Source organism: Taeniopygia guttata, chromosome 8 (genome assembly GCF_048771995.1).
Source record: "Taeniopygia guttata chromosome 8, bTaeGut7.mat, whole genome shotgun sequence".
NCBI lineage: Eukaryota > Metazoa > Chordata > Aves > Passeriformes > Estrildidae > Taeniopygia > Taeniopygia guttata.
In genome coordinates, this window is record NC_133033.1 from 5175645 (window position 1) to 5194909 (window position 19265).

Here is a 19265-nt window from a genome sequence, read left to right on the forward strand (position 1 = left end):
AAGCAACATGAATCTGTAAGAGGAGTGGAGGGCAGTGGAGTGCTGAACTACACATCATCAATATTTCTGTACATACCCTTCAGAAGGGGCCTGTATTTTCAGGCATCATCACATTCAAGTGAAACAAACAATAAATAAATGGGCAAAATTAAAAGACTGACTTCTCTTCAGTCAAATGTGCATCTACTACCAATCCTAAACAGATTAAACTTCAAACTTCTGAAGGCATTTTCTTGCATTCTCTCTGGGAGTTTCACTTACTACACAGGGGTAAGGAGAGGGGAAGACTAAATATATATATATATATAAACTACATATTAAAGTTTTGAATTTACTTCTCTTAGCTCCAGGTTGTTACTTTTCAACACAAATAAATTTGTTGCAGATGGGAAGAACCATCCTTCTCCAGCTTAGACTGAACTTTGCATTCAAATATCCAGTTTGTTATGGGGATATTGACTTTGATTTGCTCACTGCAGAAAAGGAAGAGAAATGCTTAGTCCTTTAATGTTTCAGCACTTAATTCACCAGTTGCAGAGAAAAGTGTTCTGAAGGCCATGGAGCTCTGGCTTAATGTAAAACCAAGGTACAGAAAAATGAATGTAATCAACTACAAGCAGCTCAGTCAGACCTTGAGCAAACATTAGAATAGTCCTGAATATTTTACTAAAATGGTTATTTCTAAAAATGCAAAGCCATTTCAATTCACTTTGGACTTATTATTCAGTACTCTACTCCTAACACATTTATATCTTATAAAATGCTCCTCAGCAAGGAATAGAAAGATAGCTAAAAATTCTGCTTTTCTGGCAAGACAGTTTTGTAAGATGAAAAATATACAGTAGCTCTGTTTAATGGGTAGCATTCTAAAATAGTGAATTAAATTTGCTACTTGATGTTGCTCACACACATAAAAAATTAACCACCTATTGGAAAAGATCTTATTTTCCAAATCAGGACAATAAAACCAGCCTCTCAAACATGAGCTTAATTATGTAAATATAAACAGTACCTAGTCACAGAGACACTATTCCCTGAGGATACATCACTTTGTGGAGAATTAAAAATTAACTTCTGGTGATCCAGAAATTATCCTTAGAGAAGATACCAGTCTGGCCTCTCAGTTTTAGTTACAGCTCAGGTTGAACAATTTTATCACCAGGCACTCAAAAACCTGCACATTACCCATTTACTTGCTCAGCAGTCTGGTCTGGTGGAAGATGTCTCTGCCCATGGCAGGAGGGTTGGACTGGATGACCTTTTGAAGGTCCCTTCCAACCCAAACCATTCTGAGATTCTGTGACAAGATGCAGCTCACACAAAGTCCGACACTTCTGACTGCATCAGTTCTCCATGCAAAGTGTGTTCTCCAAAGAGTCTCATTCCTGCTGCTGCTAAGGAACTGCCCCTCACCATCATCATGCACCTGTGGTTTATGTTTTTACAAGGATTCTATTGAAAATGGTAAATTCTCCTTTGGAATCTTCCTTACAGAGTAACACTGCTGGGAAATTCCAGCTAAACATCACCTCTGTCCTTTGCCAGAGATATTTACAGTTTTGCTTTCAGGATCACACACTGCTCTTCCCCTGGGGAACAAACATCTTGTAAGGTTTTGAGCCTGCATTCTGGTCATAGCTCATTGTACAGTTTTCCTTGTGGTTTTTTTTAAGAGCTAGCCTGTGTTTTTCTTGCCTCTCACTGCACATCTCTCCAAAAGGAACTAAACTCACTCGATGAAACACTGGCCATCCAACTGCAGTAATTTGCTTTGCAAGTTTCTGGTTTCTTCACCAAATTTATTTCTCTTAGCTGTGGCTTTCATTTAGTCAGATGTAAAAGATTTGTATTTGCAGGAAGAAAGTCTTGTGTCTAGTATGGATAAAGTCAATCTTGCAGAACTGCTGTGCCTGAATGTATCAGAAGACATAATGTAGGAAATCACACCTGAACTATATTAAGTTGAGAAGTGAACTGTGGCCAATATTAAATACATTTGTGTGACTGCTACAAGGTCCCCATTGGGTCTTTGTAGGCTCTGAGTCCCACTTTCTCTGGTTTTCCCTGCTGGAGATGCCACTACACTGTGATCCAGTCTAGCTCTGCTTCTGCAAAGATTCTTCATTTCCTCATTCTCTCACTCAACTTTGAAAACACAATGCCTTTTTCTTGGAAGAGAGGTTCATACTCAAGCAGAAAAAAAAAATTAAAACTGCCTTTAATTGTAACCTGCTGCTCTAGAACACTAGCACAAGGGACACCATGCACACCAAGTCTGTACACAGGCTGTGCTTCTACAGGTTTCTGTAATTTAAACAGTTCTCAGACATCATTATTCTGCAAACATTTCAAGTCCAAAAAAGGCTAAGACCATTGGTCTGACAAAACCAGGACAAGAAGAGAATTAACTGCCTGACTTTACTCAGTAGGACTGAGGTCAGGTATTGAACAAAGCCTTCCTGACTCAGCTTCAACTACTACAGCACCCTGCCTCATGAATCACCCACTAAGAGCTAGCTTATTTAACATCTACTTAGAATCTCTATGATTTAAACACTGTAATAATCACTAATCAATTTGACAAGCTTGAGCTTAGAGGGAGAATGCCTGAAACTTGGTATAAAAATATCTTTGACAAATTCTTCTCCTACAGTTACACAAAGAAGTTAATTTCTTTATATTGCTATATAAATATATGTAACTCTCATGCAGAGAGGTCCTCAAAAGCAGAGACCTGAACTGAAGGTAACACAATCATACTGAAACAAATGGACAGTCCTGAAGGCACAGCACTCTCCTGCTTGCAGTGCCATTTCTTACAGCACTGGGTTCTTTCAGCAGGCAGACTAAAAATTACCTACCCTAGAAGGCAAGTGCCTTCTTGAGCTCCAGTCCTTTCTGTGGCCCCAAGAGCAGTTTGGATTATCTATTGCATGAAACACACATTTCACCTCAATTTCTTCAACATAACCCATCCGTATGTTTTCTAGAAAAACTTGTTTACTTGGTTTAGAGTAATGGAAAATTCACACCACCCTGTTGGCAATCTGTTCCCCTGGTTAACTCTCTTCCTCTAAAATTTCACTTTTGAACTTGGAAACTGCTGTCAACAAGCCAGATTTGTTTAGCCAGTATGAAGCACTGTAAAGACATGAGTTGGTCTGAAAGAGTCAGATTTCATTTGACCTTGAGTCTTAGACTGTAAGTTCAACATGAATCAGCACAAGACTCATTAGGGCTAAACATCCATTACAGCTAAATTTAGGTCCAAGGAATCCAAAACTTTGAATAACTGTGTTGAACTACTTAAAAAATAAAAGTATTCTACGTTAAGTCTTAAATGTTTGTCTTTCCTGTTTTTATGCTACAGGTTTGGTAGCATAAAAAGGTTTTGACTTCTCAAATCAAAATAATAGTGTGAAAGCAGGAACTTTTTAAATGGGTATCAAATGTAAAGCTGTATCAAGTGTGGATAAAGTCTTTTGGGCTTGTTTTGTATGTGGAAGTCAATCCCATAAATGCCATGGGATGGCAAGTTTTGACTTGCATTTACTGTAGTTATCACTCACTGCCATCCTGCCACCATCAAGGGCTGGGCCTGGGCGCACACTTTTCTGGAGCACTGCCGAGGCTGTTTGCTCTGCCCGCTTAACAAACACCGAGGGACCACGGGATAACCTTTCTGCATGGAAATTTTCCTCTCAGCACCGCCAAGGCTGCAGAATCACGGAATATTCCCAGTTGAAAGGGGCCCACAAGGACCATGGAGTCCAGTCCAGAAGGGACTGGCCCATGCAGGGGCAGACCCCGCTCTGGGCAGAGGAACTCACAGCGGGGCAGGATGCGAGCGAGCAGCGAAGCCATGGCTGGGCTCTACCCAAACCTCTGCCCACACTGAGGAAAGCCGCACCATGTCTGGTGACCGCGACAGCAAAACTCCACGGGACTCACGACTGAAGCCCCGATGCTGTACTTGTTCGCCCAGCGGCGGGAAGGACAGTCCATTGCCGCAGAGCCGAGGCGAGGCCCGCCAGTCCCGGGAGCGCCGGGGAAGGGCCGGTCCCTCATGAGGCGGGAGCGCCATGGCCGCGGCCCCGGAAGCGCCCTCTAGCGGAGCGCCGGCCCGCTCCCGCTTCTCCGTGAGGCGCTCCCAAAACTCCAAGGACACAAATCGGGATTCTGACTTCCCATCTCCCTCCGCAGCGTCCTGTTGGAGCACTACAGGTGCTTTGCGTCGGAAGGTGAAAATTGCTGTACCTCTTGAGCATTTTTTGCGGTTCGGCTCTGATTCGTTTGTTGCAGCGGCCATGAGAAATGATGGTGGGGTGTTCTGAGGGAAAGCAAAGCGCGGCTGCCGGCGGGGACAGCGGGGAAGGTGCCCAGGAGGGTGCGGGCTCTGCAAAGCTCCGGCACGGAGCTCTGCAGCCTCGGCAGACGGGCAGGAAGGGTTTGTAATCCCAGATCTGCAGCCTCGGCGTGCCCTGGGAGATGGGCAGGAAGGGTTTGTAATCCCAGATCTGCAGCCTCGGCAGACGGGCAGGAAGGGTTTGTAATCCCAGATCTGCAGCCTCGGCGTGCCCCGGGAGATGGGCAGGAAGGGTTTGTAATCCCAGGGCTGAGGAACATCGGGGAGCCCAGAGACATCTCACAGCGTGAGGCGCTCCCTGCGGAAGGGGACCTGAAAAATCAGCCATCTGCAGGTACACGAGGCTTTTGAATTTGTGGAATTTAAGTGTATATTTACTGTTGGAAGAGCATGAGAAACAGGTCGATTTGCACCTTGATTAAAAAAATACATTTCTTAATGAAAACCAGAGCCTTTTGTATTGAAAAATTTTGTAAAAAGAAGTGTTTTGTATTTGCTGTAGCTTACGTGGCTTGAGTACTTTTGAGTTCCTTGTACCACTGACAGTAATTATTAAATGAAACCAGAAATGCCTCCACTAAAGGCAGTTGTGTAAAATAAAAACTATAAAGCAAACCTGTGTGAAATCACAACTAGATCCACAGGGTATCACCCATGTAACCAGCAGCAGGGTCACCACTAATGTTGCCTGGCTGAGGACAAGATCCAAAAGAACCAACAAGAAGAAATGAGAAGAATGTTACCCGTTGTAATTAAAAGTAAGGCCAAAATAAATCTGGGTTTTGTAGAGGCGCTTTCAGGATTGTTGAAAGCTGAGCTTACTTGTGTATGATAAGATGTACCAGTAAGGATATGTGGGAAAGTCAAAGTCACAGGGTGGGTGTGTGGACATGGCACTGCCTGGGCATCTGCGGTGGATCTGGAGCTTTCTCTGGGCTGCAGTAAAACAGGCAGGCAGTCCCTCTCTGATTTCAGGAACATTTTCCACAAAGTCTCTCTTTACATTTGGATTTCTCCCTTACATTCTGGCAAGCTAAGCAGAGACATAACTCTGTGACTAATGCTAATGTTGCAGTAGTAAAATATTGGGCAAAAAAATGGGAAAAGCAGACCCACTTGCCTGTAAGAATGATTTAATTAAAGTTTTCACTGTTCTAAAATAGTTATGTTTCACATCGTAAAGAATTTTTCTGTCATGAAAACTATTTTTTTAAGGGGAAGGAGATTTTTCTTTGCTGCAAGCTGACTTTATTGGTAAGCAATTAAATATTTCTTTGGATTGCAGTACAAAATTAATTACTCATTAATGTGGAAAAAACAGCTTTAGTCTTGCTGTGGATTCAGAGGTTTCCAACTGGATGCATCTAATTCCAAGAAGAAAAAAAAAAAACCACCTAGAAAGAGTATTATAATTACTGTCATATGAAAACCTGCTTCAGTCCAGATGTAGAAGCAGATAGCCCAAGAGTGTTAACATTGAGCAGTCTGCTGCAGGGAAATGACAGATGAATCCTACATATGTTTGCAGAATGGAGATATTATACTATCTTCTAGAATCTCTCTTGGGTTTGTTTTCATTTTTCTAAAGCTCCTACAAAAACAAAACAAAATTAAAAAAAAAAAAACAAAAAAAAACCCAAACCAACAAAAACCAAAACCCAAACAAACAAAAAAAACCCAACCAACCAAAACAAAAACCAGCAAATCTACAATCTGAGAGGTTTGGGTGTCACAGACACCTCTCCATAAAATCTGGATCCTAAACTTACGTACCTAACCAATGCTGTCCACTCTCTCTACCCTCACAAGGAATTCCACTGAAAGTAATGAAATTACTAGTGGCTCCTAATTCCAGGTTTTCTCCTTCAAGGAACAAACAAGAGCTTGTGGCCCTGTGAGGACCCAGGGACTCGCAGCAAGGACAGAGAATTGACAGAAGTGTCAGGTGTTAGGAATCACACCAGAAGTTCAGCTCAAGGGAGTGAATCCTCAGAAATCTGAAAATAGCGATGATGACAACTGCATATATGCAGATCTCCTACTGCAACCAGTAGCAGCTTGCATGCAGAAAGATTTCAGAAGCAAAAGGAATCCTTTCCTTTTCTTTCACAAATTTTATTAATTCAACCAAAGTCTGTGTTGCTTCAGCCTTAATAAAAAACAATAAAATGCTGGGATTATTTAGGCTGGAACAACCTCTAAGTGACTTGTCTAATCCGAATCATTCAATTTCAGTCCAAACTGATTTCATTATCCCTAAGTCATTTATTTAAATAAATGAAGTCAGAAGAGATCACAGAGTTTAATTATTAGAAACACTGGTTGGCACTAAGTTTGGAATTACAATTACTCACTTTGAAGTCCTTAAGTGCACAGTATGACAACACCAGTTGTCAAGGAATGTTTTTTTCCTTGGTTAAAAAGGACAAGCTGAACACAAAGGGGAAGAATGAAACCTTGAATTTTCCATGTAAGATAGTTCAGTCTGTCAGCTGGAGAGTTACCCACTTTCAATTTTCTTACCAAGTCATTTACATCTCTAGGCAGGGATTGGTGCAAGAACTTGGGGACAAGTTTCCTGAAATGTACAAGTCTGAAATGACACCACACAGAGTTTGAAATGATGACAGGATTAAGCATATTAAGCGGGATTGGCCTCACTGTTTTCCTACAGCTGTAGGAACACGGAGTCTTAAGCTGTGCCAAGGGAAATTTAGCCTGGATGTTAGGAAAAAGTTTTTTACTGAAAGAGTGATAAAGTACTGGAATTTTCTGCCTGGGGAGGTGGTGGAATCACCATCCCTGGACATGTTAAAAAAAAAAAAATGGATGCCACTCAGTGCCATGGTGCAGTTGAGCTGTTAGGGCATGGGTTGGACTCGATGATCTTAAAGGTCTCTTCCAACCTGGTAATTCTGTGATTCTGGGAAAATCACTTGACTCTTTGCCCCCAGTCACCTTCTTGTCCTTCAGGTGCATAAAGTAGCAAGGTTTGGTAATGGTTTTACAGCTGCTCTGCCACACCTGATAGGTTCTAAAACTGACTTTAGACACCCACCACCCCCAAGAAAAGCAACTTCTCCATCTTTTCAGTTTAGTTGCCTTTCTTTGGCTCTTTCTTAAACTACTTCTGTCTGGAGATGCCCACTTATCTGCAGCAATGCAGCAAAGGAGACCCTTGTGGAGTGCCAGACCATCCTTCCAGCAGCCAAAGTAAGGGCTTTGGTTTGCTTGATGATAGTTCAGAAAGATGGGAGAAAAGGACAATAAGGAGTTTGACTTGGCAGTCTGGAAGCAGTCAATGGCCCAGTAAAACAGAGAGGAAACAGAGCTGTGTGTGCAGTGTATCTACAGTGACTGTGCACTGCAGTCAGTGAAATGGGCTGGAATCCACCTTGCTTTGAGATTTAAGGAGTAATACAACACTGAATATGACTTTAGAAAAGTATCTGGGAAGGAGCTGGTTCAAGTATTCATCCTGAACATTGCTATTTTCTTAAATCATTATGATATAAAAACCAAACCCTCCATCCACAGAGGAACCTGCTTTCTGGGCATTGCTGGTATTTCTGTTTGTAGATTATTTTATTTTGAAAAGAAAGAGGTATCCAGCACTTTCCAAGAGACAGAATTTCTGGAACACTCTGGGGAGCAAAGATCCTATTGTAAATCTAAACTATAACAAGTTGAACATCAGATTCTTTGCTATAGATAAATTCGTTTTTCTGGTTTTTTCTCTTGGCAGTTCTAAATTTGCCACTTTCACTTTTTTGCCAAAACACTGCGCCGTAAAACATTCCAGCAGATCATCTATTACATTAAACAAAACATAAATTTTCAGCTTAGCAGAACTTCTTTACTTCTTACAAATACCAGAAAAGAAGTCTGTTTATTTTACTGTGCTCACCTCTACAGAAGCAGAAAGATGTAGGAAAAAAATACTGAGGCTTAAATCTCTCTCCAGACAAGTTTGTTACACAGAGCTGTTCAGGGCAACGTATGACATTTGGCTAGAAAAATTACATGCAGACACACATCAAACCTTAACAACAGTTTAATGTATCTTTTTTAATTATACAAAAGTCCCACCCCAATTATTCAAACATTAACAACTGATCCACTTGATACAAAACCAATTAATCCAGGAAAAACAGTAGAGGAATAGACCATTCATTTTTAATTAAAGATTATAACTGACAAACATAGTATGGATGGATCTGACTAATTATTATTGTAACTGGTGTTTTGTCCTGAGCAAATCTTTCCACACCTTGGCTATGCCACAGTGCACTTGCAGTATGCACGTGTAAAACTGTCTACAAGAGCCCTTTGGAAACAAACAGTACTGCTCAGTTTCAGCTGTCCTGAGTTAAACAACACTGAAATCATGTATAAATCATCAAGGACATTCAAAGTGTCAGATGTGAAGCCTGTGTGACAAGAGGCGATTCCAAATAACTGTCCCCAGCCTACACAGCAGGTGCCTTTAAGGACCCAGAAACAATGAGGAGGCACCAGGCTTTCAACACACTCCTGCTGTGTCCTTGCAGACAGCACCCACCCTTCCCTGCCCTGATCCATCACCTTCTTAGGTAGCCAAGTTCATCAGCAACCCAGGCTGTCTTCTCACCCTCTCTCACAGTCTTCAGGCTCCACATCACTGAACTATTCTGTAACATTCAGAACCAGATTTCCTTTATAGCAAACTGATACAAACAACATCTTTCTGACTACTGTCATGAACATGAAAATGCTGCAGAGTGCACATGGCTCAGAGACCATGGTCTGGGAGCCAGGTAACCTCAGCAGAGGAACAAATTCAGAGTCATAATCATTTGTTGCTTCCACTGGAAAACCTTTTAGGAACATGGACTTTGTAGTGCTTGGGAGGCAGAGCTGTGAGCCTGGTAGCTCGAACACTGATCATAAAGTGAGGCAGGGGACTAATCCCCTTCTACCTCTTGTGACTGCTCAGTGATTGTCACTCTATCCTCATTAACTAACACTCAGAAATGAAAACAGTGCTGCCTGCTCTCAGCTCTACTCCAGCCCATTTATTGTGTATAATACACAGATTGGTCTCTTCTTGTTTATTCTGGGGAAGAACGAGGTTGGCCACATTCATGAACCACCCCAGAATCCTCACTGTGAGCTTCAGTAGCTAAAATAAAGAATAGAAAAATGTCAAACACAAAGAAGCAAAAACGCCAAACCCTCTGTTTCAGTTCTTGTTACACCTAGAATCAATCGTATTTCCACATTAGAAACTGCACTGGAATATAAGTATGAGGCAGACACTTCTGCCCACTTACCTACAGCGAATGTATGCCATGCCTTTTTAATTCTCCTGTGAGTTCTCAAAGGCCTCAACAGACTGATGCATGATCCATTTTCAAATCCAAATAGGGATTTTTATTTTATAAAGTATTTATTTGGCAATTTGCATTAAAAGCTCTCTCATCTCCTCACAGGCAACCTGGGTTTTGGTTTTCGGTGTGCTCTTTTAGAAAGCCAAATATTTGCAACCAGAGTCTACTATCAGATGCTGTACTGGCTATTTTACTGGATGTATCTTATGTTTACTTTGTCAAATCTCTGTAACAAGACCACTCAATACTGCATGGAATTGTGTAACAACATGTCTATACTTCACACCACCCCTGGGGGCATCTTTTTCAGGTAAGCCTTGAAGTTTTTTTATCTGAGATTTCCTTCCAGGCAGAAATCACCGATACTTCTCCTCACCAGCTGTCACCCTGCTAGGGCTTCCTGTATCTATCTTCCTGCAACAGTTTTGCCAGTTTTGCCATTTCACCTCCGTTCTGGAGGTTTCTGGAGAAAGGATGTTCCCAACTTTAACTGCAGGTTGGAGTCAGTTCCATTTTGAAAAAAAAAAGGACATTATGCAATCTTAACACGTCCTTATGCATTACACATTACAGCTTTTCTCTTTTTTCAAACATCTTGAATTCCAGAAAGAATTTATTGGTTTCACTCTTCATTTTACATCTGCATCTTCTGCTGCCAGGCTATTTTGAATGACCTCATGCAGAATTATCCCCCCTCACTGGGTTACAATTGCAAATTCCTACATATCCTGGAGCATAAATGCTATGCAGTAGAATTAATTTCTACTTTCTCCATAGCACTAAGGAAACTGGATTGTTCTCTGAGCAGCACAATCCATGATGCATTGTTTCCTATGGCACTGTGCCTGGGCTGTGATTTCCCTGGTGTGTGTTAAGGGCTGAGGTCATTAGATGGCATTTTGCTCCTTGGGGGAGGTGCTCTACTGGTATTTCTTCTCTATCCAGTTGCCTGTTTTCATCAATTTTTGGCCAGTACAACTTCACTCTACCAATGCAGGACTGGATTTCCTCTGTTTTCCTCACACACTACTGTAACTTCACCCATGTCCCCCATGTTTGTGTGCTACTCCCAGTTCCTTCCCTTCCCTCAGAGTCCAATAGAAAAGCTCCCTACAAGTTCTCTGCCACTGCAGCATCCCCCAGATTTTTGTCCCCTCCAAACCACAAAGCCCATTAATTCTCACACACACTTCCTGATTTGCAGGCTAGCCCTTGTATTCCTCTCTCCCCCTCAAACTCAGCCTGTATTACTTCACCCCCAGCACACCAGTACCTCCTACACACTGCCTTTATCAGTATCTTACAGTAATTTTACATTTCTACAATGTCTGTACATCCCCACCCTGTCATATTCTCCACATTCTCCTTGTCCAGCACATCTCCTGCTTCCTTTTCTTTGGCTTTCCAGCCAGACAAGGAGCAGGGAAGCCCTGGTGTCCCCACAGCTGGGCTGACTGGCTGGCACTTGGTGGCTGGCCCAGGGACACACACCCCAGTCAGGGACTGAGTACATGGTGACGGCCAGCTCTACACCACAACGTGGCTGCAAGCAAATGCTCCATGTGCTTCTGCTTCCCCTGCACATCAATATTGTGCAGGCATGTGATCACAACAGACATGTTTGGCTGAAAATAGCTAATGGGTTGAAGAGTTATGAGGGGACTGACATTAACAGAAAATGAGGCTGCATGATGAGCCTTGTGTTGTTGAGAAATCAGGCCAAAAACCCCAATTTATAGTTTGTCCCACATAACCACCACCACCACCATCTTTTCAGTTCAGGTGAGATCATTCTACTTCTCTTATATCTCCTCCCTTTTCATTTTTCAGTGTTTATTTCATTAGTTTGCTTAACGATTTTTTGTTCTCATGTTCAAGAAGGGAAAGGAAGTTGTGTTTGTTTGTCTGCATTTGTAAAAATTTTAAATTAAAAAAATTAAAATAAAACTGGGTATTTACACATCCAGTATTAGTGTTTAATTCTCTGAGCAGCTCTACCCTCTTGTGGTCACAGCTTAGCTGCAGCCAAATGAAAAACTTGCTAATATAATCACAAATATGTCCACATGTAGGCACAGTACATGAAAAAGACCTAAAATGGAGGGGCATAAAGACTTAATCTATGACAGAAATTTAAAATTCTGTGGGAATCAGAGATTCTGAAGAGTCAGTCTTTCTTTTCCAGCAATTAAAATCTAAGATTTTAATATGAGCAAGAAATTTCCTATTATTCATGGTATCAGTCCGCATTATTTTTTAACAATTTGTCTAAATATAAATACAGCCAAATAATTTTTAAGATATGCCCTACACACTATCCATGTAGGAAAGTATTTTCCTTTTGAGAACATCAACAGATCATTTTCTGGCCTTTGACATCTGCCTCAGACTGAGGTGCTTGTCAGCTGGAAAGCCCAAGCATGCCAGGCTGCCTCCCCTAGGTCAGCCCTTCCCAGAGCTCTACAATCTGGCCCAGTCCAGTCAGGACTTCAGGCCTGGCTTCAATCACAGATGTCAAAACTAGCTGGGATCAGAGTCTCTTGGGTTTCCATCTCTGTGGTTAGATATTGAAACCAGGTTAACAGTGACTCTCCCTTACCATGTACCTCCTTGGTTGTTTCAGCCAGGATGTTCAGTGAAACTGGAGCTGGGATGTAATGAATCCCTGTCAGAAAACCTGGTGGGATGAACTGATGCAGAGGAGTGTAGTATCCTTGAGGGAAATCTCCAGCTCCATCTGGAACCTGTGGAAACACATGAAGTAGATCACCTTGTATCTAAAGACTCTCTCCAGGATACATCTGCGTTATCAGACCATTTCTGGGTTTTTGTCCATGTGCTGCCAAGTCAGTGCACATACTGACACGTGGAAAGCCTGTGCACAGGGTAATATGCTGCAACTGATGAGCACAAACTTCTCAGACCATGTCAGAGGAAAATTGACCCTTTTAAGTCCTTGTCACCTGTTCTAGCATCTCATTGGAGTAGTTGGTTTAAACCAGGAGCAGCCATCTACTTTCTCAGTAACCCCTAAAATGTGACAGGGAATTTCAATACAAGCATCATAAATCTGTTGTTTATTGTCTTAAGGCAGATCATTCTACCTTGGCGTCAACTGATGAATTGTACTGAAAGCAGGTCAGATTATTAGCATTATCATTTGCTAATGTATCAATGGTATCAAAATGGTATGAAGTAACTGGTAAGCAAAATGACTCTTCATGGTTACTTCAACAGAGAGAAGGCAGCTAAAATAAAGCAGTATTAGCACAGGTAATTAAAAGCATGCTACTCACTGATACAGTGGTTGCATTCCCTGGCACATAGCTGCTAGGAATGTGTCGGAATCCTCTCTGAAGTGATATCCCTGGAGGTGATGGTGCTTCCCCACTGCTTGACTCATTGATGGCAAATCCCAGGGGAAATGGGTGGTAAGGATATACCCCAGAACACCCCGGGTACACTTTCGGGATTTCTCTCTCCAGGTGTTCTGGGTTGACAGTGTATTCTGGAGGAAAAGCAGGCTGAGCTAGGAAACAATGAGAAAAGAACAAATAAAATTATCCATGTCATTTTATGGAATTATGTAGAAGTAGCTGCAGGAACAAACTGCACTCTCAGACAGGAGAATCTGGTCCTTTGGTTTCATGTTTAGCTCCCCATGAATTGATTTTGTGATTTTTTTCATTACTAAGTAAAGGTACAGCAGATGACACTGTAATGCAGTTATTCTGCATTCTTTTCTGCGTTGTGTGCTTTGAAGTTTGTCCTTAGTAAAGCACTGGCTGCAGAATCTTATTCTTTCAGTACATCAACAAGAGCAAAACACCCTACCTAAACTTTTGATTCTAGTGGTACTTAAAATTCCACAGAAATAGCCGAGTTCTAACTTTATAGCATTCTAATAACGCAGTCCTATCTGTCACTTCTTAGGTTAATTTACAGCATGGTTAGTTTTAGGCTCATACACAAACAAATCAGAAGCAGAAATCAATTACTTCACTCTTTATCTTGAATCTTATTTTTATTCCAAAACAAAGCTAAAAAGGGTAACAGTATTCTCTGAGGACTACGGATGTCCAAAGTAAGTCTTCTCAGGACAAACATTTTGTCTTGCAGTCTGGCAGCTCTCCAGAGGCTCAGATTCATGACTACTGCCATCAGTAAGAATTTCTGCAACATTCTTATAGTAATAGAATGGAGTTACTATAGTATATTAGATAATTCACAATAAAAACTCTAAAGGAAGCCATTTAAGAGATGACAGACCATACAACTGCTCCACCTGAGAAGTTCATGCCCTGCTCTTAAACCAAATGTACTTTTACATCAAGTCATCCCAACCAAATTTAGTTTTTGTTACAGGTATGAATTAAGGTAAAAAGGTCTTTTTCTTCTACAGTGCTAGCATGAAATTCTTGCTACAGACAGCTGCAGCTGTTCTGTACCTATTTACAAGGCATCACTGAGCTTTTTAGCATATTTGTTGCTTTAATTTTGTTCCTGTGAGTTTATAAACACTGTGACAGCACTCAAAGAACAAGCAGAGCAGTTTGCTGCAGTCCCAGACCAATTTCCCTCTCAATGAAAAGCCACTTTGCTTAAGCTTCGAGCTCGCAAGGGGCGGCGAGACTGAGCACGTTGTTCCCGCCCTGCGCCCGGCGCCGCGGAGCCATCGGGGACGGGTGAGGCGGCAGAACCGACATGCCAGCCCAGTGCCCTCCGGGGAGGGAAAGCGGGACAGAATGCAGGAGCGGCTCCCCGGGCAGCCGGAGCCTGAAAAATCAGCGAAATGCACAACTGGCGCCTTTGACGGGGGAAAGAGAACAGAGGGAGATGCTGGGAAAAGGCTCTGGGGACAGGTCCTTACCGTCGTCCCTGAAGGGAGATGGCGGTGGCCCCCAGCATGCCGTGCCCTTGCCGCCGCTGTCGGGCTGGGCGCCCGCCTTCCTCTCGTGGCTGCAGTGCTCGGGGGCCGCGTCCTCTCGGGCAGCCGCCCCACGGCCCTCGCCCGACGGAACGGGCTTGGCGCCCGCCCTGACCGCCGGCTCCGTCTCCTGCTGCCTCAGCGCCTTCTGGGCTGCCATAATCTTCTGCCGCTCGGTGATGAGCGAGCACTTCTCGCACAGGCACAGCTTCCAGGGACAGTGCCCGGCGTGGCCCTTGACGGGCACCACGAAGCCGTGGTTGCGGCAGCGGGAGCACTTGGGTGCCCGCAGCGCCTTCGCCGTGGCCTCGGCCGCCTCCATGGCACCGTAGCGACTGCCCAGACCCCCCGCCAGGCCCTCCCCGCCCTCTGGCTTTATATGGGACAGGGGCTGTAACAACCCGGCCCGGGGGGCAGGAGGGCCCATGGCAGCGGGTGGGGAGTGCGCCGGGTCCCGCAGCGTCCCTGCCCTGCGCCTGGCACGGCTCCCCCGGGCACCCCCTGCGGCCCTTTGGTGCGGGCGGGAGCCGCAGCCCAGCCGGGGGGCTGAGCCTGCAGGAGCTGCGGGGGGCACGGGCCCCATGGGCGGGAGCATTGCTCTGTGCTGCTGCCCGCCGGGTGGGGGGTTTCCATGGACCCCGTCTGCACGGACAGAAATGCCCTGTCCCTACAGTAGTGCCCTAAAAGATAATTTTCCCATTTGGCGCTTTAACATCTGCACCCACTTTCATATCCCTCATGCATTCGGTTTTAATATGCACGGGACTACGGTCCTGTTTTGTTTCCAATTTGCAGCATGCTTCTCTTGATGAGGAGGAGTGACTGCCTCAGCAGAAAAACAACACTTTCATCATTATGTTTTTCAAAAAAAGCTACTAAGACGAAGGTAGAAAGCATATGTCATTCCAAAGACCTGTCTCCTTTTCTCAGAATTCCTTATTCTCTGGAAACAAAGACAGGCTTACAGTTAGAAATACAGGAATGCTCCAGTTCTAGTGTTGCTTTGAAAGCACTTGATATTTGTTACTGCTGGTAGCTGCAAACCCGTGGTTTACACAGTAGCCCATTTCAGCAGAAAACTCCTCACTTTGCAACGTAAGGCACTACCCTACTGAATTTTCTTACCTATACAACAGCTGTTTTAAAATCTTAAGGTGGCTATAGCTTCTATGTTAAAGAGAACATGATAAAAATTTATCACCAAGTAGTAGTCACTCTTTCTACTAAGTTTCAAAAGAACCAGGCAGAATCTATCTGCTTGCTCTGAAACAATTCTAACTGCAATGGAGTTTGTTTCACAAACCCGGCAGAAGCCCTTCCCTTGGTGCAAAGAATCCTGGAAAGCCTTGGTGCACCCTTCAACACCTTGGGGGTGAGGCCCCAGCAGAGCAGGCCCGTTAGGGATTTGGCAACAGTGTGGTTTGTCAGCAAGTCTTTTTTTTTTGCAGTGAGTAGCCAGCCCCTGAGCCTGCAAAGCTCAGCCAAGATTTCAGGCTTCTCACTTTGCAGAAGACCCAGTAGGACTTCACACCTAAGTCCTGCAGGTTTCCAGTAGGATTTTGGCAAGGCATTGATCTTCCCCTACTCATTCTAAACACTGATTCTATTACATATAGACAGATAAAATATTCCTAATTTTATGGTCCATATTTTTACTGTATGCTTGGGTTGTGCTAATTTAGCTGTAGAATGAAAGAAGATAGATGGCACATTTTTTAAAACTGTAATTTTATCTTTTCATAGATACCCAGTCTGTGTTCATTTGGATACTTGAGCAGAGGGGGAGAAAGGTAGGCTACATGTATTTTCCCCGGTAATTTTTCTATTCTGAGTCACATAATACTATTCTTCAAGACATTTACTCAAATACACAGTAATGTATCCTTTCTCTTTCTAAAATGGCGTACCAGCCATGGGCTGTACCAGTTTCTTCACTAATTAAACAATAGCTTTCAAAGTCATGTGGATTTTCCTTTTAAACAACTTTTATCTAAACATTCAAGATTTATTATAGTCTCCATTAGTTTGTTTCAAACATAACTACACTTGCTTTTTGCAGAAAAGTGAACATTTTACTTTGCTAGTGAGGCAAATCCTTGTTTCTGCAGGCAGTTCAGAGAATTCTGTTACTCCAATCCTGTTATGTTTTTGTATATTTGAGTTAGCCTAATCACATTGTAAGAAGACCATAAGAGAAGATAGAACAATTTCTAAATACACTTTTGGAATGAAGTGTAGATTTGTATGTGGATGCAGCTTCATGTCTATTACAATTTTCTTATTTGTTCATATTTGAAAGAAAATGAGGCCAAATAAAGACTCTTCAAAACTTAGTTTTCTCTTGCATTTTATGTAGCATATGGTGGGAGCAGAACATAAAATGTGTAAAGAGTTGTGTATTAAAGTAGCATTTATAAGAATTATTATCATGCCAACATGAAAGGAAGGCAACTTGCTGACTTTCTGTTATTGAAACAAATAGCAATAATATCTCTACTCCTGTCCAACTTCTGAATCATATAAAGTGTGTGGTTTTGGTGTGCAGTTTGCTTTGTACATGAAACAGTGAAGAAAAGCAATGACTTGGCTAAAAGGGAACAAATCAAAAGACTCTCATAAAAGTGAATAGTAGAAAACTGGAATTTGGGGTTTTTTTCCCTCCTTCTCAGACTTTCCAGCTAATATTCATACAATAAATGTTTTTTGGCAAGAAAATTTTTCTGTGTCAAGAAAATTGTTCTGGCATTTCAAGCAACAGCAACTTAATCAAGAAATTTGTTCAGTCTGAGATCTCCATTAATAAATATTTCCACACTTGGTTTGAAATACATTTTCTTATACATAAAAAATCAAGAGTATCTTTCAAATTTTTAAGACATCACATATGAAGGTTAAATCCTCTATTCAAAAATCACCTTTTTATCATTATAGTTTTGAAGTATCCATTATGGACTGTCATAAGTTATGATATAAAAGTTGATATAGTAATACTACTATCAGGTCTTCTCCATTATAACTGTGTAGAACTGTGTTTACACCTCAGCCAGGGCATAATCGACGTGTGGAGATACAGCTGCAGAGGCAGAACTGCCCATGAAGAGCTCTCACCTTCACCTGTCCCAGAATATCATTTTAAGAAGTAGCATATTTAGCATCCTCATAGTTAGAAGCTCCTTGTAAAAACTATGAAAGAATGTCAGACATGCTCTGGCTGACCTGCAGTGCCAAATCCCCTCTCACTGCTGTGCTCACAGCAGCACACACACATGCATTAGGGCTGCCACAGAACTGCAGGGCTCAGCTCCCTGCTGACGAGCTCACAAGGCTGTCTGAGCCTGCCCAAAACAAGCCTACATGACAATGAATAAACTTCTTCCAGGCACTTCTGTACACTGTATTTTCCACTTTTCTAATCAGAGTGAAATTGTAGTGTAGTAAACTTTTTTTTTTTTTTTAATGTGAGGGAAAGTGCAGCATAAAAACAGGGCAATATAATTATATTCTAACTACCTTAAAATTTGAAATGGATGAAATGTGTTTGGATTAAACCTTTTTTAAATCTGGTTGCAGTTAAGTTCTTTAAATTGAAATAAACAGATTTAACTTTTCAATTCTATTTCAGCATCAATTCCTTTATTTTAAAATGTTTTCTTCTGTAGTGCAAGAAAGAATTCCACTGAGGTGTGTGGGGTTTAATTGTTGTTTTATTTCAAACGGTTTTAACCAGAGCACCATTAGATGTTGACTTTCATCTGCTGTATCAAAAAGGTGAAACTCTATGCTGTGATCAGAGAAAATTGGATGGAGTTTATACATATTTTAAAGTCTTAAAAATGTATCAAAGTTATATAAGCACTTCTGGTTTCTTTAAGAAACACAACTAAAATAAATCTTGATTACTTAAAATTGAGTATCTTTTTTACATATAACAGTTCTTAAATATTAACAGCAGAGACTTTATTAGAAACACTGCTGTTTGTTTATTGTAACAAGATCTTTAAGAGAAAAGAAAAAAGTGATTAAACTGGAAATTCTGTGATCTGGATATTTCATGAGTTCCAGAAGGGTGGGGTAGACCTGGAGAGAAATGAACACCAGCAAGGAAACCAAACACATAGCAGCTCTTATTCTGCATCAATATGCCTCTCATATAAGCAAGAAAGAAAATGCATTAAGGGGAAAAGAGTGAGACAGACATAAATACACACACACACACACACACACACACACACACACACACACACAGACACACACATGGATGCTTTCCTCAAATAAGTGATAGTGTTTAAACGTCCCTGTCTAGAAAGAAAAATAGATCCATGGTAAAAAACTCCTGTGGGAGATGTTCAGTCAGTTTGCAATAAATAAAGATCACTGTATCATTGAAGTCTGATTGTTTGCTTATTTTCCATGTCTAAGAAAATAATTATCCCTTCGGAAGAAATCTTTTGTTTCTATAGAAGGTCACCTTTGTAGGCATTAATAGAAAAAAGAGTAACTGAAAACCCAAAGGATAGTCCACTTTGACAGTGTTGTGGCAGCTGCAGGGGTGCCTTAGTTACAGCACCATTTTACTTCAGTCAGCTCCCAAATTTAGTGAGTT

At 42.0% G+C, this 19265-nt stretch overlaps 1 protein-coding gene and 1 long non-coding RNA gene across 2 annotated transcripts; one reads left to right on the plus strand and one right to left on the minus strand.

The window, feature by feature from the left end:
- Positions 1 to 3652: 3652 nt before the first annotated feature.
- On the plus strand, positions 3653 to 19016 carry LOC140684637 (uncharacterized). Its single transcript, XR_012057212.1, has 3 exons — positions 3653 to 4700; positions 9838 to 10045; positions 16406 to 19016. It is a non-coding gene; the product is annotated as an uncharacterized lncRNA (long non-coding RNA).
- Positions 8405 to 15131, minus strand: DMRTB1 (DMRT like family B with proline rich C-terminal 1). The gene is made up of 4 exons (XM_030279056.4): positions 14606 to 15131; positions 13032 to 13264; positions 12335 to 12479; positions 8405 to 9527 (listed from the first exon to the last, which is right to left on the minus strand). The coding sequence occupies exons 1-4, from the start codon at positions 15087 to 15089 to the stop codon at positions 9457 to 9459; spliced, it is 933 nt and encodes a 310-aa protein (XP_030134916.4). The 5' UTR covers positions 15090 to 15131; the 3' UTR covers positions 8405 to 9456.
- Positions 19017 to 19265: the final 249 nt, after the last annotated feature.